Raw genomic sequence first — 24,411 nt, 5'->3', positions numbered from 1 at the left:
TTTGCCACTGTCATGTGCACGGTGATCCTTCTGTGTCTCTCCCCCCAGATTCACAGATCTTAAGTACACCACAGCCACAGCACCTGCCAGAGGGTGTCGTCACAATGCCGTGGGATGACCCCATGGAGATGAAACCTTCGCCTCCCCCATCTCCTCTCGTTCTACCGATGGAGATGGACCCACCCAAACCGTATCACCCAATGCCTTCTACATCTGGTTATTGGCCTCAGGAAGTGGACACATACCCTTCTGGTTTTCCGGGGGACACTTCCACCAGAGTGAAGGCCGGATGGCGGGATATGACCGGAAGCTTGACGTCCCCTGCAGCCACAGTTTCTGGTCCAGTGAAGTGTCCACACTCCTGCCTCCCCTGCCGTTGTCACGCTCCCTACATGACATTGGTCCCATCACTTTAGGGGGGACGAATGTTCCGGCATAATGACAAGTTCCAGCACGACGATGAAGAACAGAAGAGCAGAGAGGGCTGTGAGACTATGTCAGCCAGTAGCGTGCTCTCTAGGATGACACCAAGACAGGAGCGGCATCTACATAAAGAGAATATAAGCGCTGGGCCATGAATCCGTTTATAACAGGATTTACCTGTACTAGAACTGACCTTATTGTGTCCATGTGTCATACCTTCAACTGCAGGTAACATCAGGTTCAACTGTAATGTATATAATGGACAGTTTCAAAGCTAATGACAATGAACTCCCTCTCAGCAATGGCTCTGTGGTGATAAAAAGCTGGTTCATATCTATAAATATGCAGTTATTGCCTGAGCTGTTTCACAGGCTGGTCTGAACATTTCCTCTGTACATTCCAACATAGACTTTTGACCTATTATTTCTCTCTGAAACTGTCTTATACTAATTCAGCAAAATAGTTTGTGAAGTTCAAGAACTGTTCCCACAATCTCTTCAACAATATGATGGCACACTGCTACCGCCACACAAAATGTCACACATTTCTCAGGAAATGTGTCTGTACTCTTAACTGCTCATTGGCATATGCCTGTCATTTTCTACAGTGATATTTCTCACTGTACCAGTTTTTTAAAAGATGCATATTCATTGACTGTACATCTTTAAGACAAATACCAATAAACCAATGGTCTTGTACACTGTATAACTGTAAACTGTGTATAAGTGCCCTGTTTTCTACACATTCTCTTCCTGGACTGTCTCCAAATGTGAAAAACTTTTCGTACCACTCCACAGTACTATTTACTAATCTAACGGAGCCCAGTAGCAAGGCAGGGAGTTCAACTACCCTATACTCTTATGCTTCCTTGATTTTGTTTTTCATTGGGCTTCTTGTATGCCCCTTCCACCATGGCATATCTATAGTGCTGGATATGGTCAACAACCACACTTCTGTGTTGCACCAATTGTCTGTCAAGTGGCTTATCATTTCACACTTTCTTGATTAAGAGTCACCTGCTGTTTCGATGTCTCACCTGCTTCTACATACAGTACCATTTGTTGTGGGTCCATGGTTATGAAACCAGCTGAAACATAGCTGGGTTCGAATATCAGTTGTTGACATGAAGGCCTACTTTGTATGGTTGGGATAAATAGCCTATCATCACTGAAAAGCTTTTAATGTGGGTAACTTCACTGTTGGATGCCTTACAGACTTTACCAACAGAGCTCCTAATTTTGAATGGAATTCTACCCTGGTTCCAGCAGAGTAGTCACTGAAGTGAAGCATTCTCAAAGGTAAAAGCAAACACTGTCAGAACACAAATTCATAAACAACAGAGTAGTTCAAAAGCACATATCTAGCTCAATGACTGTTAACTTGTCACAGCAAAGCAATAAAGTCTGCCAAACACTTCTCCTTCCACTACAACTAAGCGTTCACCGATTCTTGCTTATTTGCCTTCATGTGTAAATAGTCACATCATAAAATACAAATGTGATTGGATTTTTAAAATCAATAAAACCTGTCAGGAAAGCACGACCCCATCCCACGAGCTTAACAGTGTATCTTTCAGTTTTTTTTTTTTATTTCTGGAGAACTGTTAATTGCATCTGTACACATCTTTTATTATAGACGCAATTACATAATGTAATAACAAACACACCCAGTTTCAGACCAACAGCAACCTCGACATTCAATATGTAACAGGCAAAATTGTGTGACAAAAAAATCTGCATTAAATTAATCGGATCAGCATCATAATGTGTGACTGTTTCTAAAACAGAAAGAAATGTATACTGTGCCAATCTTGCTTCCGTGTGTACGAGCAACATGGCACAAAGAATAGTGCACAGGACTATCCAGTGTGCGACAAATCAGGTTTCTTGTAGTTTCTGTAATATCAGGTAAATATCAGGATAGCTCCTTTGAGAACAATTTTGTCTATTTTGTTCCCCATCCTCCCTCCCTATCCGAGTTCATCCCCCATCTAATGATCTCGTCAATGGGATGTTGAATGTAACCCCTCTTCCTTAGAAAAAAACAGTGTCTGTGAGGGTGGGAATATTCAGGGTGATTCCGTGATGATGTTACAAACTCCCGTGGATGATGGAGGAGGGTAAATGTATCAATTTGAGATAAGAAACACCGGTCCACAAACAACCGAGTTGAAAATTATAAGCGATGATTATTTTAACTTCTATGACAGTGGACACATTCTACAGAGGTATTTGCTTCTCATATTTTAGGAGGTAGTATGGACTAAAACAAGAAAGAAATATACAGTAAACATAGGCTCTAAGGAGCATACCATAAGAGCTATGAGCACTTGATCATTTTTGCTACAGAAAACACGTCTCTTCTAGTTTCTAAAATATGTGTTTTAGAGACCATGTTTAGTAGACAATTTTTTTCTTCTTTTGGTCCATACTACCTCCTTCCAAAATATGGAAAGCAAACAGCTTGCAGTAGAAGACATCCACTGTCAGTCACATCAGAATGATTTTCACTTCTTACTTTCTATTTAGTTATTTCTGGACCAGAGTCCCTTACTTCAAACTGATACATTTAACCTTCTCCCTGAAAGTTTGTATCATCATCAGTAGCAGATCGTGACCTAGAAACAGTGCTGAAGTGTGTGCTTCACCCTCCCACACCCCCACTGCTGTTGAATGTCTAGGGCAGATGACTGTAGTACCCCCAAGCACCCTGTATGCAATTTGTGCCTCAGGAGGAGAAGTAAGATAGCAGAACACTTAGAGATACAATAACTTCTCTTTGGGTAAGAAGATTTGTTACCTTGTTAAGGATTATTAGGCTTTAACGTACCCTTTGATGATGTAGTCACTGCTGAAGGGTTTAAATGGTCGACTGGACGAGGTTGGGAAAGAAACTGCCCAGGTCCTGCTTCAAGGGAAACATTTATGAATTCGTCTTACAGGGTCTATATGTGGAGAAGGAAAAATATTCCCAGAGTTTTCCCCGGATTTCCCAGTTAAAAATACACTTTCTCCCGGGTAAAAATACACTTTTTCCGTGTTAAGTGACAGTATACTTTTCCTCGGAACTGTATAACTTATCAATCCATTGAATAGTTATGGTTTTATACGCCAGCATAGAATTTCCCGGCACTTTACAAAACGAAACTTAGTGAAAAAAACAAGTTTTGGAAAGATCTATGATGCGCAGCAACATGTACGCTGCATATTTTTGTGTTATCAATTCCACTAAACACCTCATGTTACTTTCCGAAGCATTGAAATCGAGACTGCGATGCGCTTTTGTAAGCCAGTCAAAACTCATGTCACGTGATCTCGGCTGCCAACGGCGGCGGATATTCGGTGCATAAGACACGTGATGTAGTCAGCCAATAGCAAAATCACTGTCAAGTAGCGCAGCTACGCAAATAGGAAAAGTTACTGGTTTTAATTAATATACATAGCGTCGCTATAAGAAAAGCATAGCTTTCACATATCATATTGGCCTAAAGATTAATCAACTTTAAAGAGAATCTAAGCTTTCAAACATGATGATGTTCTTTTTTACGCATGTTACATTTTAAGACACATCAAACAAATGTGCCAGTAAAATTTTTAATAGCTACATAAATGTCTGGTCTTCTGGGCTCGAAATTTTTCTAAATGGTCGTCCTCAAAGATTTTTTTTTTTTTTTTTTTTTTAATGAGAGTTAAGCGCTCTGTGATTTAAGAAATTCATCGTACATTCTCCCACATAGTTCACCTTGCGTAAAAGAAATTTACTCCACCATTCGCAATATTTTCCTGCGACCTGTTAGAAATAGATTCATTTCAGCAGTTGCCAGAGAGCGCCTGATAACGGGCATCAACCGCGCCTGCGCTAGAGATGGGCAAATTGAAACACCTAACTGTTTCGAAACAAATGAAACAGTACAATGTAATGTTTCGAAACGCTGTTTCGAAACAGTGAAACAGTTTGTGTCTTATAATTGTATAGGCCATCACATTATATAATCTTGAGTGTCTACTGTATAAATATTGTCATAAAAACACAAATGAGGTGCGAGACCGCCAATCATATCGCAGAAAGTGTGAAACTTTCACTTAGGCGTCTTTGCAGTTCCATATTTCGTGTAGCAGCAAATGCACTGCTTTCGTGTCATGTGACTTTCATATTTTCCAATCGGCCGAGGTCAAACTTAATATGTTTGACATAACAGATTTTGCCAAACTCGTTTCCCTGTATTCTAGTGCATAATTTTGATAGGTTTTATGAGTGATAATCTGTATGTGCTCTTGAAAAGGCATATCATGAGATATAATTTATTGAGATAACATCCTGGAAGCGAGGCACTGAATTAACGTTTATGAGTATGCCACTCACACTTTTACTACCCGCAGATAAATTTTCCATTGTTTGTCACACAGAGCAGGATGCAAAGTGACTGATGCACACAGATCAAAAAATTACCGTAACAGACTGGAGGATATAGCGCAATGGTCAAGTATGGCAGTTTCTCATCAAACATTCACAAGTTAGCTGGATACATCTCATAGTAAGTACACTTGATAGAATAGGAAAACATTTCAAGGTAACTGAAATGCAGAGATTCGTATCTTTCTTTGAAGTATAAAATCCAGACGAAAATTTAAAGCAGTTCCTACAGTGTAATGCCTTTGTGATACCTGTATCATGGCAAATCTGCCTCTACACCACTTACAGTTCTTGCTAAAGAAGTTTGTTTGAGGTACAGGTACATGGAGTTCCCTCAAGTAGTCACAGCAAGCAGATGTATTACCATTTTATTATATACTTGCCCAGGAAATCAGAGATGAAATTACGTTGTTGTAGAAATGCAATTTTTATCTCAGTATCTGAACGCCAAAAACAAAAGTATCGTACAATTATTGATTTGCCTGAGAATTTTTTATCATACACAAGTATCAAGATGCCTATAGTGTAATAACCAAACACAGCACATTTACAAAGATATACACACAAACATATACATACACAAATCAGATAATTATTCTCAAACACACAAATGAATAAATAACATACTAAAAAAAATTAAACTCACTGAATGGTGAGCAAAAACGTGTCTTCTGTGTGCAACAAATTTGAGAAAAATGTTCTTGTAAGGTAGCTACATACACAGTTTAGTGGACTAAACAAAATACAATCAAATATAAATTCAGTGCACTCTGTCCAGAGAAGAACAAAATCAATTGAAATTTTCCTGTTTCCATTTCTGAGTAGATCTGCTGTACCTATTCTAAGTTGTAGTTTAGAAATATCATTTTTGATACTTTTTCGCTTGAAAGACGGGATCGTCTGTCTGTTATTGTTTGCCCCTGCTTTGAAAATATGCGCTCACATGGAACAGAGGTGGCCATAATACAAAGATGTCGTTTCATTATTTCATACAGTGTAGGAAACAACACATGATTTTCTTTCCACCACAGCAATGGATCTTGTGATCTGTGTATCAGTGGCATCTTCATATATTTATCAAGCTCGACTATACTTGCAGCACGTGGATTGTCTATACTTTGGATCAAGCCACCTACAGCTTGGTCAAAATCTTGCCAAATGTTGCCACTGCTAGAAGTGAATGTGCTCACCTCAACTGGTTTGGCTGGTGGCGGATTTTCTGTAGAACACCGAGTGGGTTTCTGTCGTATTGCACAGCACTTGTTAATTATGGCATCTTTTGTTTCTTTTAATCGATGCCCAGTTTTTGGAAAACCATGCTCCCTGAAGTGAGGATCCAGTAATGTTGCCTCACAAGCAACTGCTTTATCTGCAAACTTTTGAACGAGGCGGGTACAGATTCCATCCTCAAGTTTAGCAATTACTGTATTAGTGGCTTTATTGCTGTGATCTGAGTTTTTTAGTCTCAGACAATGACTTTGTAAACCTTTGCTTAATAAGACAACTTTTGACAAGGTTACATTTCTTTCACTGCTAACTTCTGTTGTGACTTGTTCAAAAGGAGATAGTATTTCACAAGATTTTTCAATAACTAACCAGTCTTCATTGGACAGTTTTGTTTGTGAATCCACACTGAGGATGGCAAGGGTGCTTTGCAAAGGCTCTTTGATTTTCAAAAGCCTGTCAAACATTTCATATGTGGAATTCCATCTCGTAGGGCAATCTTGTTTCGGTGTTAAAATAGGAACGCCCATTTGCTTCTGAATATTGTGTAATTTCTCAAGTGCTTGAGGACTTCTTTTGAAAAATTCCACTATTGACTTCACCTTTGCCCTTGTGTCTGTAATTGGTTCAAGGCTTGCTTGCACGATTAAATTCAGTGTATGTTCAAAACAAGGTACATGCCACCATTTGCACATTATCACTGCCTTCACCATATTAAGTGCGTTATCTGTAGTGCAAGCTACAATTTTATTGGTGATACCCCAAGTTGAAGTCACATTTTGTAATTCATTGGAAATGTTTTCTGCTGTATGCTTGTCATGGAATTTAAAACTAGATAACAAATATGACTTCAGATTGCAGTTTTCATCAATGAAGTGAGCAGTCACTGCAATATAATTCTCATTTTTCACAGATGTCCATCCATCAGTTGTAATGCAGATGTAGGATGCAGCTTGCACTGCAGATCTTACTCGCACTAGTGTGCTGTCGAACACTTGAGAGAGTAAACTGTGGGAGAGTGTTTTTCTACTTGGTGGTACATAGTTTTCAATTAATAAATAAGTCATTTTTCTAAACTCTACACTCTCAACTACATTAAATGGAAGATATTCTTTAACAACAAGTCTTAAAATCTCTTCGTCTATTTTGGCTCGTTTGGATGAAGGCACTGGTCTTGATGCAAATCCAGTAATCTTTGTTTGTTTACCACACCTACCCAGAACTGAACTGGTGGAAGTGCTGGGTATTTCTTGCACAGATTGTTCATCTTGACGCACAGGCACTGGAATGGCAGATTCCTGAACAGTTGCTGTGGAAAGTGAACTGGTTTCGTCACTGCCCAGATTCATAAAAAATGGTTCAAATGGCTCTGAGCACTATGGGACTCAACTGCTGTGGTCATTAGTCCCCTAGAACTTAGAACTACTTAAACCTAACTAACCTAAGGACATCACACACATCCATACCCGAGGCAGGATTCGTACCTGCGACCGTAGCAGTTGCACGGTTCCGGACTGCGCGCCTAGAACCGCGAGACCACCGCGGCCGGCCCAGATTCATAAAGACTGATTTCGAACGAGTTTCACTTAAATTAACTGTTGGATGCTAATGTCGCAAGTGTCTGTTTAAGCAAGAAGTTGAACTACTTTTAAACGACAACACTGCCGAACACAAGTTATATTTAATTTCCTCAGGATTTATCTTCATAAAATAATCCCACACCGGACTTCGTAACGCCATAGCTGAAGACAGAAGAACTAACACGAACTGTACTGGAGGTGGGAAAAAATTGCAGAAACAATGGATACGCTACTGGGATTCCCACATTTTGTTAGTATGGATAATATATACCCGGCCTGCTAATATCCATACACACAAAAGAAATCATTGTGGAGAATAGGCACATTGACTATAGACTCACAAATAAAGCCACATAACTCGAATAAATGACAAAATATAAGAGAAAAAAATTTTTGTCCCTTAAGGCGTTTCGAATCATTACTATAAATCCACCATGCTTCTCAGCCCTTCCCGTTCACCATTACATCATCAATGATCCGTCAATCATATTGCTTTTCAAGTGCATCCAATTTACGTATGTGTCTAAAAATTGCCACTCTACGCCTTTTCTAATTCAAAATGTTGTAGGTTTACTTGAGTTTTTTAATATGATTACTGTACATCAACAGATAAGCATATGTTATAGGAGATGTGTAATTTAACTGAATGTTTTTCACACTTTTATTATTTTGAATGCCAATAGTGTGCTTTATTTTATTGCTTGTTAGTGTTTATAAAGTATATATTACGCCATTTCGGAAAAGAGCAATCAATTAGAAACGAAGCTTTATTTTCGGAAATCTTAAGCTTCATGCTGTTGTGTGTCAAAAGGATTTCGACACTCTTGGAAGAGTTCGATGAAGTAGTATATTAAACGTATTTCCGTATCTGTGCCGTGCCCGAATCTCGTCCGAGACAAAGCGAAATGAAACATCACTGTTTCGATACAGTTAGTCCGTTCCAAGCACAAGTGGACTGAAACAGCGTTATTTTGAAACAACGATACAGTTTCTGTGGCTGGCTCGAGATCGAATCAGGTAACCGAAATGAAACATCACTGTTTCGATACAGTTAGTCCGTTCCAAGCACAAATGGACTGAAACAGCGTTATTTTGAAACAACGATACAGTTTCTGTGGCTGGCTCGAGATCGAATCAGGTCCCGTTATCCGACACAGAGCGGAATGAAACACCACTGTTTCGAAACAGTGAAACATAGCCGTTTCGAAACAATGAAACAGTTCCACGTATCGATACACTGTTCCGAAACATAGAAACAGTAGCCAAGTCTAGTGCGCAGCTACGATGACGCAGGAAGCCCGTATGTACGTACGTGTAAAACATTAAAATATCTAACATTATGTCATAAAAGAAACAAGACATCAGAGGATACTCCCAGAGCAGCGGAATTTCGTGAACCATACTAAAATGCATGATTCGACTTAAAGTGCACACTCGTATGTCCAGATTCGGATGTAAATTTTCTTGGAGTACCAGAATGAATCACTTCGTTTCAAATAAACGGACTGCCCTCAGCGGGAAATATTAATAAAAGCCAAATTTCTTTAGCAAACGGACAAAAATTACTTCACTGTCCTGCAAGGCGAATAATGCTTGACTGTCAGACAGGTGGAAATAAAAAAATCTTAAATTAATAACTTATTTTAGCCTTCCGTAATTATGTGAATGTATTTTAATTCACTTGATAGCTCCCGGCTACAGAAATCCGTCTTGTTTCCATTTGACGTGAGATCAATAAACGAAGAGGAAACAGCAAAATCACTAAACGTAAACAAGGGTCACTTGCAGACTACCCACCTTCGCACCACAACTCAGACTGCTCTGTGTATCAGTCCCGGCTCTACGGTATTTCCGAACCGTGGCCATACTAGATAGTGCCCCCCGCCCCATCCCTACAGCGTTTGAGTTAGGACCCCAAAAATTAAATCGACTTTTCAAAAAAATGTTCATTTTGTGGCGCACATCTCTCTGAAGAGTCTCATACATAAAATATATGTCTTCGAAGAAACTTAAGCCATGTTATTTGGTCCTGAGTGTTCCAAATTGCAGTGTCACGCCTCTTCACACAGCATTCTTCTATCGCACGTCACTGTATTTCGTTCTGTCGAATTCAAACGTGTTTATTTTGTAATGGATGCCATCAAACTATACTTAGGACAGTGGAAATTAAAATGTCCCGTGGTGCCTCTCCTGTTCCCAGTCGGCCGGTTTGACATACTGCCCCTCTTTAAAAAATTAAAAAAAAACTCGCAATTAATACTGATGGGATTATTTGTAACCAAGAGAACAAGAACTCCTCAGAAAATTAGCACTATTTATTGCCTATTAACTAATAACTTTTGTGTGACATATTAAATATAGGATACATGAAACCAGTAAAGAGAAGAGAAAAGCAAGACAGTGCACATTTCTTCAATCCTTAAGTCCTAGCATTTTTTTCTCTCTCTAAACTTGCTACAGCTTTGCATGGCGTGCTTTTCTTTCTGGGAAAGAATCTATTACCTCATCAAAGTTCGTCAAACGTTTGCTACATGAAAAAACGAAATGTTGTCTAATACTGAAAAAGCTGTTAATACAAATAGTACTCAAGACTGGTGTGGTTTCTCGAGCTGATTTCGTTTATTTTGTCACTGTCTGCTAGATAAAACGAAATAGGCGTGTCTAATATTGCAGCCATTGTAATACACACCAAATAAACGAGGCTGTTTTGGAACAAATGGTCATATAAATCACGAAGTACCAATATAAAATGCCAAAGTCTACTAGAAGCAAAAAGGTTTATGTTAGGAAATAGTTTCATATTTCATTCATAGGCGCCAACTTCTGAAGCATGAGATCCAAAAGTAGTGGTACGAAATTTTTCTATAAATTTCCAACTGTCAGATTCTTCCATAATTTCTTCTCCTTCCTCGTTCTAACAATCTTGTCATCACTAATTCTGTAACTATTTCTGCCAGTGTCAAAACTAATTCTCCGGTTAACTTCACTAACCCTGCCACAATTACCGGGTTAGTTACCTCGCGCTTATTCTCCGGTTAGGCGTTACTACGTGTTCGTAGAACGAGTTTTCCGCGCTACTCGCTACTCCCACAATAGAACTTAACGCGCCTGCTAGCCGCGGACTGTACAACTGGCCCTTACTAGTGTAGCGGTCTGGCCAAAAATTTTGCGAACATTTTATTTTCTTGGATATACCGAGAAGATAACACGTAATCTTTCTTACCTGTTATTCCTGTTAATCGTTTATTTCCACTCTAGTAGTCTGAACCTATGGCTTTCGTTAGTAATTGGAACAACGCTGATCATTCACAAACTCAGTCGACAACATAAATAAACAGCGATTGGCATTCACACATTCGGTTTTATTCCGCTCAGCTCGCATAGCCCCGTCCCCTTTTGTTTGGAGGAAAGTTTATTTCTAGATGCGACGGGGATTCTCTTGGCAGAAACATCATGCAAAGTACGCACGCATTCAAAACTCAATTTATGATACATTCAGAAATCAACTTAGAATGTGTTGAAAAATGTTCAAAAACTCAGGGATACGTTTCAAAGTCATATGAATAATTGATAGACCAACGTGCGCTAGACGCTAGGAGCTTTGTGAAAAAAGGTTTTTTCCTCAAGAATATTAGCTAATTTGTGTGAAAAGGGGCTTTTTTTCCTCAAGAATCCGGCCACCCAATAATTGCCGCTTGGGCCTGTTGCGCATGCGTGGATCTGGCAGCTTGGGCGCGCCAGTAAAATTTTTCCTGGTAGGTAGCATCTGGCAGCTTGCTGCTACTGCTTATACAGCAAAACTTCTGTAGCCAGAAGTGGGAGAAGGTACTTACTACTCATACGCGACTCAATTGCGCATGCGCACGAGCCCGCTGGCAACAGCTCAAACGAATCTAATGTAAACAATTGTGACGTCACGCTAATCGGAGGCAATTTGCTGTTGTGAAGCAATGCATAGTCTTCCTAAGGCCGCTGGCACACTTTGCTGTTGGCAAACGCTTGTGTGAGCGCAGTATATGGCGCATTTCCTTGGCAACTTTGTTGTATTTTCGTTTTTTTCTCTCTTTCATGTTTTATTGCTGCAGTATTATTCTGCAGTATCGAGATACAGTAATATCCTTTGTTAGATTATTGGTTCTTACCAGTCAATGTTACAAAAATTTAACTGAAAACTAAAAAAATGAAAAATACCTGGAATTCTAAAAAATTCCAGGTTTTTCACGATTTTCTCCCGGATGAAAAAATTCCCGGGTTTTTCCCAGATCTTACGGTTGTCCCGGGTCGTCTACACCCTGAAGAATGGATCAGTTGATAGGCCACATTTCGGGACATCAAGCAATGACTAATTTAGTACTAGAGAAAGTGGGCCGGGAAGCAAAAACTGTAGAGGTAGCCCAAGAGATGAAGTACGTTGCAGTAGTCATTTGGAGATCAAGAGGTTTGCAGAAGATGAAGTAGCATGGGGAGCTGCATCAAATCAGTCTTCGGACTGAAGACCACAACAACGACAGCAACAACAACATTGTTAATCTGAAGATGTATTAACATCTAGACAAGTAACTTTTCCTTCAAGCCAGTGGCATAAGGGTTTTGTATATAATCTATTAAAACTCACCTTCACATCGGTGCCATCAGTTGGCATAAAGTCTTCATAAATGTATGAACCTGTCTTGCGGACTCTTGATTCTGCTGAGTATACACTGCTTCTGCTTCCAATCTACAAGGAAGTAATATTATTTTCTATTTAGAGAAATTATTAAACCTGAAAATCTTAGAATTTAATATACATATTGAAAAATTAACTAAGTTTGAGATTTATCTATCTATTGCTATGTTTATATTTCAGTCGTCCTAAGTTCTCTGACAGTCACAAATTACTATTTTAGAGCTGTACATACGCCACTGTTTACAAAAAGTCTCAGAAGAGAAAATGGCTACTTCATACCTTTCTGAACAGTCTTTGACTTCCTCCCCCTGCTGAAGTTGGATAATATATATAAATATTATGATCCTCAGCGGAAACTGGCTTTTCAACAAATGGTTTATTGAAGATGATCCCATTAACTTCAACATGGTCTTCAGATTCCACAAGTTCATGATCTGGCAAGCAAGCACAAAGAGGAAATGTCTGATTGAGACACAAGACAACCACACTTTCATAGAATTAAATAGTTATTAGGGCACAAAAACAGTGAAAGACAGTTATAATTAAATTTTATGAAGTTAAAAATCAGTCATACATTTTAAGGTGTACAGTGGTATTTCTCCATACCACTACTACCGAATTTTAACAAACAACACCCCTTCTGTCATAAAAAATGACATGCTCAAAAATATGCTTTTAACTAATGATCCTACAACTTAACAGTAAAAGGGTTGTGCTGAAATTACTATAATAAAAGTAACTTACGTTTTGGATCAGGGGAATCTCTATCCAGGACAGCATAACGTGGTATTTCAATTCCTTCCTTTTCTAAAATGGAATATACCTTTCTCCGATCCTAAAAAAAAGAAGTTAAAATCTTGCTAATTTACTCGATCATGTTTGAGGAGGAGGGCGGGAGTGAACATGTACCAAATTCTACAAAAAACTGAGTGCGATTTATGTATATAATATGTAGATGACTCAGCGTCTACAAAACTATATGAGGCTATGCATTGGCTTTTAAACATATTGCTCAAAATGTGCAGGAGCTTTTTGTAAAAATAAAACAATAGGGATCCAGCATTTTGGATGGTGGTATGCAGGATATCCAGGCTAAAATGGATGTTAATAGTCCACACACAGATAAATATATAGAAACAAAGTAATCTGTCCAGTGATTGTATGCAAAAAAGGTGAGAAATGCTCAACAAAGCTAGCTGAAGTAACAGCCAGTGGGTCACCTGTGTAATGTTTGTCTTTGACAAAGAGTTAAATGGAGATTGCAACTGTGCACACTGCAGTGTTATTACAAGTGTAGTGCTGTTGCACAATAAATGTGTAATGATAGTTAAACTGTTATCAGCGCTTTCATTTGACAAAACTACTTGCTCACAGTCCTATGCCAGCATTTATTCACTGTTGAATGGGTGTGAATTCTAGTGTCATCTAAATGAACCACTGCCTGTGTGAGTATTGACACTATTTTTCCTTAAAGAGTCTATTGTAGTATGCTCTCTTTGTAATAACACCTTGTACTTCACATAAGATACTTATTGTAAGTGGCGGTCAAATAAGAAATAGACAGATGGAAGAAATAAGTAAACTGTTTATTATTTAAAAATTAATTGCCATAACTGTTAATATATTTATCCCAATGCGAGACAAGCCAGTCAGCACCTTCACAGGAAAACGCTTGCAGTCGGCTGCAGAACTACGATTTTACCCAGATGTGCACACATTCATCCAAAGCAAATTGACGGCCACAAATGTGTCTTATTTCTCAAGGCCTGCTGTGTTTTAAATCCCTTGTAAAGACATTAAATAATTTTAACCATTAATCCTGCCATAATAATATTTTATCAGCTTTTCTTATGATTATGAGCTCATCTTGACATCACGATCATTTTCAAGCTATCTGTAAAACATATAAAATGTTGGTACATAATTTTTGTACATTTTCATTAGTTATAATTTTTGGATTACAATTTGGAAGTACTTTGTCCCTGAAACATTGTTACCACTGGTGCTGTCAAAATTTATTATATGTTAATAAGTCGATGGAGTTTTATTAACCTGCTGTTGCTGAGCACTACTTCTGAGAGTATTGCTTTTCTGAACTCTCCCTATTTCCTACTTTCCTACACCTCACCAGTCCTTTTCCTTCATCCCTCTTCCTTCCCCCTAAACCCTTCTGCCAGAAGAAGGAGGCACGGGCTCCAAAAGGTTGCAAATTTCAGTATCTATATTGGTTTGTTCTCCTGCAACTGCTTGGTTAGAGCGTTTTTGTATCCATCCAATTACATAATATATATTTCATAATATATTACATAATATATATTTCCATTGACGCATTACATGAAATAAGCTACTTTTTTAATGCGGCACTCAAAATGCAATGTAAAAAATACCATTTACATTAAAATTTTCCCTGAAATGTTTTGAAAACTAACTGAGAAATGTGACAAATGCCAAGATTAAGACTGTGGCGTATCATTTTTACCTTTGTTGGTATATGAACACCACTAACAGAACTGAGCAGTTTGAAAGCATCAACGTACCTGACACTGTCAGTTGTTGTTTTTTTTAGTACTGATTTGACAATCATACAGCTATCCTGGACCTCTGAACTTAATAAAATAATTGAGACTGTAAATATAACTAGGTAGAATGAGATCTGTTATCAGTTGTAAATTCACACAATGGAATCAAGTAGGTCGAGCAGTACATAGCATGAATTATCATCACGTCTAAAGAACATGAGAACTATGCAACATGCATAGCTCACAATGTGAGAGTTCCGTTACAATTCACATGATAAGACTGCAAATTTTATAACTAATAATGTCACTAGAAATCAGCTACCACTGGGAGGGATACATGGAAAATCCTTTTACTAAATATCTGTTTAGATTCATGTTCAAATGTATTGTTTAACAACATTAGTATAAAATGTAAATGCTGGGAGAGCTTCCAGTTTGTAATGGTTACTACTAAAACCTGCCCAGTGAGCCATATGTTGGCACTCATTAAGAAGAACTGTTTTCGATATGGGAGAGGCAGGCATTGTGCGGGGCTTGGCTGCGTCACACAGCATTGTATATGAACAACAGAACACTAAAGGGGGGAATGTTACATTGCTACTAAACCATTGTGAAGTTTACTACTCCACCTTTTATTCACAGGAAGTCCTAATTTATAGGTTATGCACTAGTTAATTGCCATTATTAGCTCTCCAATGGTATGTTACATACCAAATTCAGCACAAAATGTCCTGTTTTATACCCTACTGCAAACATAAATTTTATGAGGGCATATAGGATTAATAGACTAATACCTTTAGTTTGATTTGTGAATCTGTTCTTTCCACTTCAAGTCACAGTAGCTAACAATGCATTGACAGCCCATGAATATTTCCCTTTAGAAATTCCAAGTCCGGTTAGCACTAATTTGCTCTAGATGACATCAGTGTAAGAACAATGTAGGCAAGCAAGAGAGATCAAGATCACACGCAATGGTTGCACACTGAAATTTTTCAACCCAATGTAACCCTAACACCATTCCCCTTTCCCCACAAGTCATGATCTAGGTCAATTTTACTTAATCCTATGGCACTGTTCCACATGATAACTGAATGAATGAATACAACATAAGTGCGAACAAAGCATAATCAATTTCCTAGTTAGCCTATCAATGTCTGAATCACACTCAAGTTTTCAAGTGGTACAACATGAACAGCCACCATTTCCTGTTTGAAATGGTTCAGCTAGTTCTCTTCCAGAAATCTGGAATATCCTACGTAAAAGTTAAATGTGGGCGCAGAACTGGAAAGTATTTTCTTTCATAGTCAAGTAACACTTCATTTCTTGTCCAACTACAACATGGTGACCCCAAGTATTTTATTCCATACAACACTCATAAGGATACTCAATTTTACTGCTAAAATGAATTACATTGATTCAGTCAGAAAGGTAATCAACAGCCTAAGAAGATCAAATAACAGCCTAAGAAGATCAAATAACAGCCTGATGTACAAATATATGCATTAAGATCAAAACAACATGTGTGTGAACTGTTGCACGACAGATCCAATAGATCATCAGAATGGAAGAAACTAAATAATATGTGCAAAGCATTAGGTACAAAAATGTCACCTACAATAAATGAACAGCTGCTGAATGAAAAATGTTTTATTGCATACATTGGTGTATGCTATAAAATATTGTTCATTCAGCAACTGTTGTGTGGTTTCCTGATTTAACAAAACAGACTTGTACAGTTGCAGTAATACCACAAGAGGAACCCTTTGTTAATGTCCTTTCTCCTAGTAATAATATCCCAGTGATTGTCTCAGAACCACAGCTCAATTCAAGTTTTAAAGTGATCATGGCTAACATTCCACTGTCAACAAGCAGAAGTTATAAAAAGAAGTTACATTCGATGTGCAAAAAAGTAAATTTTCAACAATTAGGTGTGAAAATTGTAACAAAACTGCCACAAAATGTGTGCCTATTGTTGCAGACAGTCATATGAGAGGTATGGCCAAAATTGTAAAAAGCAATTTTAGCAATGCTGAAGTGTGTGGAATCGTTACATGTGGTGCTAAAATTCAAGAACTCATAGCAGGCTACGATCCTGAAAATGTAAAAACCATTTATGTGCTCATAATAGGTGGTACTAACAGCATAGGTTGCAATGAAGATTATGTTGTTATACAAACAATCGAGGAGAAATTTGCAGCACTTCATCATTCCAACATATTTGTTATGAATATTTCAAACAGACATGATTCAATGCCACAGTCCTCTGTCAATGAGGCTCTCACATAAACAACCTAAAACTAACAACGACTTGCAAGCTTTTTAATGTAATGCATTGCAGAAGTAAATAATTGCAGTTGGGAGTTGCTTACAAACCACAGGATGTGCCTGAACAGGCCAGGAAAAAAGATATTAGGCACTCTTCCAAATGCACCAATTATGGAAAAATGAAAACAAAATAACTTCACAATCAGAGCCTATTCCCTTAAATGACTCCATAAATCTCATCACGCTAATTTACAGGCTAAAAATATCATACATGCAATAATTATGGATCGGTATCCAAACAGGAACAAGAAAGAGGAAAGAAAATCCAACACTATTGGCAATCTGAATTGAAGCTAAAGGCATATGTGGGAACTCCACAACAACAATCAATATCACTGGCAGTCAACCAAGACCGCATGCATCTCAGACAGACTGTTTGGCAAATGGTTTCAACCACTGAAGTCATAGCTCTGTTGTACTGATTTAACTACAATACAGTGCACTCTCCTTCAGATATAAGTTGTGTTATCGTACATTCCACATCCCACGTACCACCTGTATTAGAATACTACGTTGCTGACCCACGATGACTGTGTTTACATTTATTTCAGAACATCTACAGCTATTGCCCAGCTACAATGCTGCCATTGTCTCCCATTGTGCTGTGCATTTCACGCATCTTGAGAGCAGTTCTTGAGCTACTGCATCTGGCGTTATACATAGCATCCTCCAGAAACCTCTAGTTACCAAAAGCGATAATGACACACTTCACAACAGTGATCAAACCCTGAAAATTGGAGTGCTCTGGATAACCTACTCACTGATTTCACAATGGACTCCACTCCGCTCGCAAACTGGGCTACTTTCATGCCACACCGATGCAACCGGTCGGAATCACATTTTTCACTTTGGCTGAGGTGTCGTCCATGCCATGCACAAATCCATTTGCACTGTGCCTTATGCAGCCAGCTGCATTGTCTTCCAACTTTCATGCTGCACATCACGTCTTTCCACATATAGAGTCAAAATGCACTGCTGTTCTTACTCTACACGTTACCACGGCATCCTACTGGACTAGGGACTCATCTTAAGCTGCCACCTTTTTGGACAGTTTAACTAGGTCTGTGGTCTGGCATTGTGGAGAACATATTTTCTGCATGCGATGTCATCCAAAGGCTGCTAAAGCTGCACTTCTCCACCATCTCACCCACACTCTGGAAGAACAGTTACACCACGTAATTTCCAATGAAGATTTAAAGCACATGACTCTGTCAAAATTATGGCATTGGTTACGCACTAAAATAGATTTGCACTTCATGCCCAACCACATATTATGGACATTAGGGGTTGTCGAGCCTCTCCTGCCAGTTCAACTGGTTACGGCTGCCAATGAGCAAAGGTTGCTCAACACAGACATCAAAGTTGTGTAGAGATTATTTTCCATCATTCAACATACACAATGTGTTAATAGTGCAGACAACACTGGCATTGAGTGTGATTTGGAACCACAATGGGTGCACAACCAACCTGTTGCCTACCATGAGACAAGCTGATCTCTCCTAACCTCTCGCCTACTGTGATTCAAGCCGATCTTGTCAACTTCTCACCTACCACAAGCCGAGTCAATCTCACCCGCCCTTTGCCAACCCTGACATCACCACGATTGGCCAGACTGATGACGTATGCACCATCACACCAAACACCACCCCACCCAACAGCTGTGCCACACCTTCGTAGAAGCACTTCTACTGGTACCATACACGATTTGGTGACACCGCTTGCAACTGTTGTCCACCATGCAACTACTGAAACTTAAGGCACAGCTCACAAGAGGTGCACTGGATTGCGGTGGATATCTATGCTGCCTAAACCCTTGGAATGGTGATGTTGGCTCTCTCCTGCCTCACTCTAATCAAGGGGGGGGGGGGGGGGGGGGGAACTCTTCATTCTCGATCGCATCAGTGGCCAATGCTTTCTTGTTGATTCTGGATTAGAAGTAAGTACTTCGCTGCCCTCTTCTCCATCCCCAAAGCCTGCCAGTTCAGCCACATAACTTTGCAGGGCAAATGACTCAATAATCTGACTCTATGGACCTAAGACCTGCACACTGGACCTGGGTTTTGATGACATCCATTGTTGCAAATGTTAGTGAGCCAGTACTTAGCAGAGACTTCCTTAGAAACTTCTGACTGGTTCCTGATCTGTATGATGGTGTTTTGACTCACACTTCTAATGGGCACTCTGTCACAGATGTCACGCACGAGCCATGCCCCCTCTGCGGGCCGTAACAATGGAGCTGTCCACTTTACGAAACAGCTTCTGCCACTTAACCAAGTACCCAACAGTGAAATATCACTTTGTATGGCTTAGTGTGAAGAAGAATTGTAAGCTCTGGAAATGTGTGTACATTCTGTGACAGAATAGCAAGGTATTATGCCACACTCAGCCACCCTAGGTCGCTTTCAAGTCCAAAAAGGACGTTTTCAGAATGTGCATGTCTATCTCCTGCGTCCACTACTTATCTCCAATGGCTATTGGTAGATCCTGTCAGTGTCCGACTGCATCACTTGGTGGGTAGAAGCTGTATCACTTTAGGACATTACAGCAGAATCCACAGACAAAGCATCAGTTACCTCATGTCTATAACAACCAACCGAGGTTGGCAGTTTGAATTGCGTCTTTTCCTTGAGCTGCACAACGTGGGTGACACCCATCAATTTCAAACAGAATATCATCCACAGAGCAATGGGCTCACTGAACAGTGGTATCACACCTTAAAAAGTCTCATGTGCCACAGCGGAAGCTGGACAGAGGCACTGGCATGGGTACTCCTGAGAGAGTATATGGCCTACAAATGCAATGCTGGGGCATCAGTTGCCGAAATTTTGAACCGCAAAGTACTCTCCCTGCCCACTGACTGTATTCCAAGAATCATCAACTATGCCTCCTGACTTGCCCGACTTTGTTTTGCAAGTAAACCGCCACATCTCCCACTTTCCTGTACCACCTTGCCTTCCTCATTCTGCACAAGAGGTATGCCACCACAAGGCTCTAAAAGACTATGAATTTGTGATGTTACGCAATGACACAATCCAACCAGCTTGGCAACCCCCATACTTGGGTTAGTAAGTCTAATAAGGACAGATGTGTGAATGGGGCCATTAGACAGATGGATGCCAATGTCCAGGAAGGTAGCATGTTTCGTTAAGGAGAGCCAGGAGAAGTGAATGGGAGAGAAAGTGTTGAGGTTTTAGAGTAATGAAGGTAAGGTGTCTCAGCCTCGAGTTCAAGATCATGAAGATATCAGCAATGGGGTTTTAGGAGGCTATGAAGGTTTCCTCTAGATGGCCCATAAGAAGGTTGGCAAACGAGGATGCCAAGCAAGTGTCTATAGTTATGCTGCAGATTTGTTTATACACCTTCTCAACAAAGGAGAAGTAGTAGTGTGCCAGGATATAGCTGGTAAGATGTATGAGGAATGAGGCAGTGGATTTGGAATCTGAAGGACATTGGGCAAGGTAGTATTTGATGAGCACAAGTACATCAGCACTGTCACACAATCTGAAGTAGCAAAGCCAATAAAAGGACTTCTAAATTCCAACTATGCAGGCACTGATGCTGTCCCTGCAACAATCTTAAAGAAAAGTGGTTCATACCTAGTTGAACTACTTATACACTTAAATGACTGATCATTTCAAGCAGGTACTTTTCTCGATGCACTGAAAACGTCTAAGAACTGTTCAAATGAAAAGGTACAAAATGTTGTAACAACCAAACCAGCTGAAATTTGCATATGCTGCTTTGGGATAACATAGCAAGACATCTAGGGATGTGGAAATGTGTGTCACCACCTCCCCCTAAATAATACAAAGCTGCGCCCTGAGTAGGCACGGTGATGCTCACTGTCTTTATCGAGATCCGACGTCCAATACTCATCAAATTCCTTGAGCATGGAAAAACAATTAACAGTAACATGTACTGTGAGACACTCCATAGCCTACCTATGTCTATCAAGAGCAAACGGCCCTGGTTCCTCATGGAGGGAGGGATTCTGCTCCATTATAGCACCCGTCAACATGTCTCCAATGTCACACAAAGTGTAATGGTCGAGTTCAAGTGGGAGCATTTTGAGCATTCGCCCTATAGCCTGGACATGTCACCCTGTGAATTCCATGTGTTTGGTACAGTAAAAAAATATCACAAAGTGTAGCACTTCAACTCTGGCACCAAACAGAATGACACAATGGAGGACTTGTTCCTTTCACAGCCACAGGAATTCTGGGAACAGGGAATTCTTTAGCTTGTGTAATAGTGGGACAGTTGTGCTCAGGCATCTGATGATTAATTTTTAACTAAGACTTTAAGTAAACCCACAGTGTTGTTTCACACCTTTGCTTTTGAAAACTCCACATAATTCCATGAAGGTGGGAGACAGAATGTAAATAACTATAGGTCTATCACAATTTCCTCTTGCATTTCAAAAATATTAGAAAAGGTTTGGCAAGGCAAATTGATGGAATTTATAAATGAAAACAAAATTCTACATAACAAACAACATGTATCAAGAAAGAAGAAGTCAATAATAACTATCATTTAAGAGTGCATGAATTTTTACCAAGCCTGTTACACATGAAACAGGAATCAACACAAGTATTTACTAACCTATCGAAAACTTCTGATTTTGCTGTCAAAGCTTGACAAGTACAGTATTCAGGGTGTGTCCAACAGTTGGATATCAGTTCCCTCTGAACAATCATATGCAAATAGCAAGCATCAGGCACCCTGTGTAAACCTTCAAACAATTTCTGAACACTTCTCAGAGTATAATCCCATTAAATGTGGTGTATCTCAAAGGACTGTAGTGGGACCACTTCTGTTCCTTTAGTACATTAATGATCTAAGCTTAAATGTGGATCCTCTTAAAATGATTATATTTGCAGATGGTGCCACAATACCACTATAAGGGGAAAGTGGGAAAGAATAAATCCAGTTAGTAAACACTATCACAAAACAGCTTAGGAACTGTGCACAGAATAATCAGCTTTTAATAAACAGTAAGAAACCTACACTACATGATCAAAAGTTTCCGGACACCTGGCTGACAATGACTTACAAGTTCGTGGTGCCTTCCACTGGTAATGCTCGAATTCAGTATGGTGCTGTCCCACCCTTAGCCTTGATGACAGCTTCCACTCTCGCAGGCATACATTCAATCAGGTGCTGGATGGTTTCTTGGGGAATGGCAGCCCATTTTTCATGGAGTGCTGCACTGAGGAGAGGTATTGATGTCTGTCGGTGAGGCCTGGCACGAAGTCAGCATTCCAAAACATCCCGAAGGTGTTCTATAGGATTCAGGTCAGGACTCTGTGCAGGCCAGTCCATTACAGGGATGTTACTGTTGCGTAACCACTCTGCCACAGGCCTTGCATTATGAACAGGTACTCGATTGTGTTGAAAGATGCAATTGCCATCCTCAAACTGCTCTTCATAGTGGGAAGCAAGAAGGTGCTTAAAACATCAATGTAGGCCTATGCTGTGATTGGGCCATGCAAAACAACAAGGGGTGCATATCCCTTCCATGAAAAACATGACCACACCATAACTGTTGTCACCACACACGCTGGTAGGTAACCTTCACCGGGAATTTGCCATACCCACACCCTGCCACAGCTCGCCTCACTGTGTATTGTGATTCGTCACTCCACACTACGTTCTTCCACTGTTCAATTGCTCAATGTTTACGCTCCTTACACCAAGCAAGATGTTGTTTTGCATTTACTGGCGTGATATGTGGCTTATGAGCAACTGCTCAACCATGAAATCCAAGTTTTCTCACCTCCCGCCTAACTGCCATAGTACTTGCAGTGGATCCTGATGCTGTTTGGAATTCCTGTGCAATGGTCTGGGCAGATGTCTGCTTATTACACATTATGACCCTCTTCAACAGTCGGCGGTCTTTGTCAGTCAACAGACGAGGTCAGCCTGTACACTTTGGTGCTGTACATGTTCCTTCACATTTCCACTTCACTATCACATTGGAAACAGTGGACCTAGGGATGTTAAGAAGTGTGGAAATCTCAGGTACAGACGTATGACATAAGTGACACCCAATCACTTGATCATGCTCGAAGTCCGTGAGTTCCGCGGAGCGCCCCATTCTGCTGCCTCACAATATCTAATGACTACTGAGGTCGCTGATATGGAGTACCTGGCAGTAGGTAGCAGCATAATGCACCTAATATGAAAAATGTATGTTTTTTGGGGTGTCCGGATACTTTTGATCACATAGTATATCACACTAGAATTTCATAATGCTCTGAAGAAAGATACGTATACTCTTTGACATAAAACCTGGCTGGCCACTGTAGAGTCCAGGCCAATGCAAATCACCAACATGTTAAAAATAATGTGGCCACACTAATAATACCTCAAGCTCAGCTTCCTGCACAATCTGTCAACACTGTAGGCTGTGGCAGTTTTTGGAGGAAGTCTTGTCTTCTGTTAGAATTATTGTGCAATTTCCACACCCATGGTCCAGCGGTAAACTGCACGTCATCTCGAGGCAACGTCTGGCAGTCGAGACCACTCGTTGCCTACATTTTCATAGTGCCTTTCATCATAGTACTTAAGATATCAGTGTAATGGCAGTACAGTTACAATATACTTCACTTCTTGACACACCGGGTACAATAGCTCTGTCCAATAAAACATTTTTGCAACAGATTTCTTGGCAGACACTCTGCCTGCCAACAATGCATGCACCAGAGCTCACCTGAGCCCCTTACCTGCGAACCTGTAGAGGCTGCAGCAGCAGTGCTGCACTCCCTCACCTTTTGTTGAAAGCACGAGCTTCTGCTCATCACTCTGGATAGTATAAAATGCTTTGCTGTTATAGAGTGATGCGCCACAAAAAATGCCAATCCTCTGCATTTCGTGCACAATAGTGATGGAGGCAACAGCCCATTTTAATGTGATTAGTATTGTATTAAACTAATATGCAAGACATAGTATAGCTCAACATTAATAATTACTTTGTGATCCAATCAGAATACCTCACTACATCATTTAATGTTGTTATTAATGCTTTATACATGGTCCAGCCACATTAATGTGACAACCGCCAATGTTCGACATCAGCTACTTTAATTGAGCTGCTGTCACAAGTGGGAGTCGAATTTTAAAAGACATCCTCTTTGAAATGTAGAAACGAGTCTACCAACTTTTGTTTGTTACACAACTCCTACTTGGTGTTGTGATTTTTTTTCCCCGTCAGTGTATGTGTCCTGGCAACCTTGCAGGAGATGTCATAGTTATCTGCTTC

The 24,411-nt window shown here is 39.8% G+C and overlaps 1 protein-coding gene across 8 annotated transcripts in view; it reads right to left on the bottom strand.

Moving 5' to 3' along the window:
* Nucleotides 1-24,411, bottom strand: part of LOC126248162 (inositol hexakisphosphate and diphosphoinositol-pentakisphosphate kinase) — a 585,218-nt gene that overhangs the window by 285,662 nt on the left and 275,145 nt on the right. For all 8 annotated transcript variants that reach the window (XM_049948910.1, XM_049948915.1, XM_049948911.1 and 5 more), the window contains exons 5-7: nucleotides 13,051-13,141; nucleotides 12,586-12,740; nucleotides 12,256-12,357 (exon numbers count right to left, since the gene is read on the bottom strand). In XM_049948910.1, coding sequence (XP_049804867.1) covers nucleotides 12,256-12,357; nucleotides 12,586-12,740; nucleotides 13,051-13,141 — 348 coding nt within the window. The remainder of the gene's footprint in view (nucleotides 1-12,255; nucleotides 12,358-12,585; nucleotides 12,741-13,050; nucleotides 13,142-24,411) is intronic.

The sequence above is a fragment of the Schistocerca nitens genome, chromosome 3 (genome assembly GCF_023898315.1).
Source record: "Schistocerca nitens isolate TAMUIC-IGC-003100 chromosome 3, iqSchNite1.1, whole genome shotgun sequence".
Classification (NCBI taxonomy): Eukaryota; Metazoa; Arthropoda; class Insecta; order Orthoptera; family Acrididae; genus Schistocerca; species Schistocerca nitens.
The sequence above is the reverse complement of the archived record's forward strand: the minus strand, read 5'-3'. Positions and strand labels throughout refer to the sequence as shown.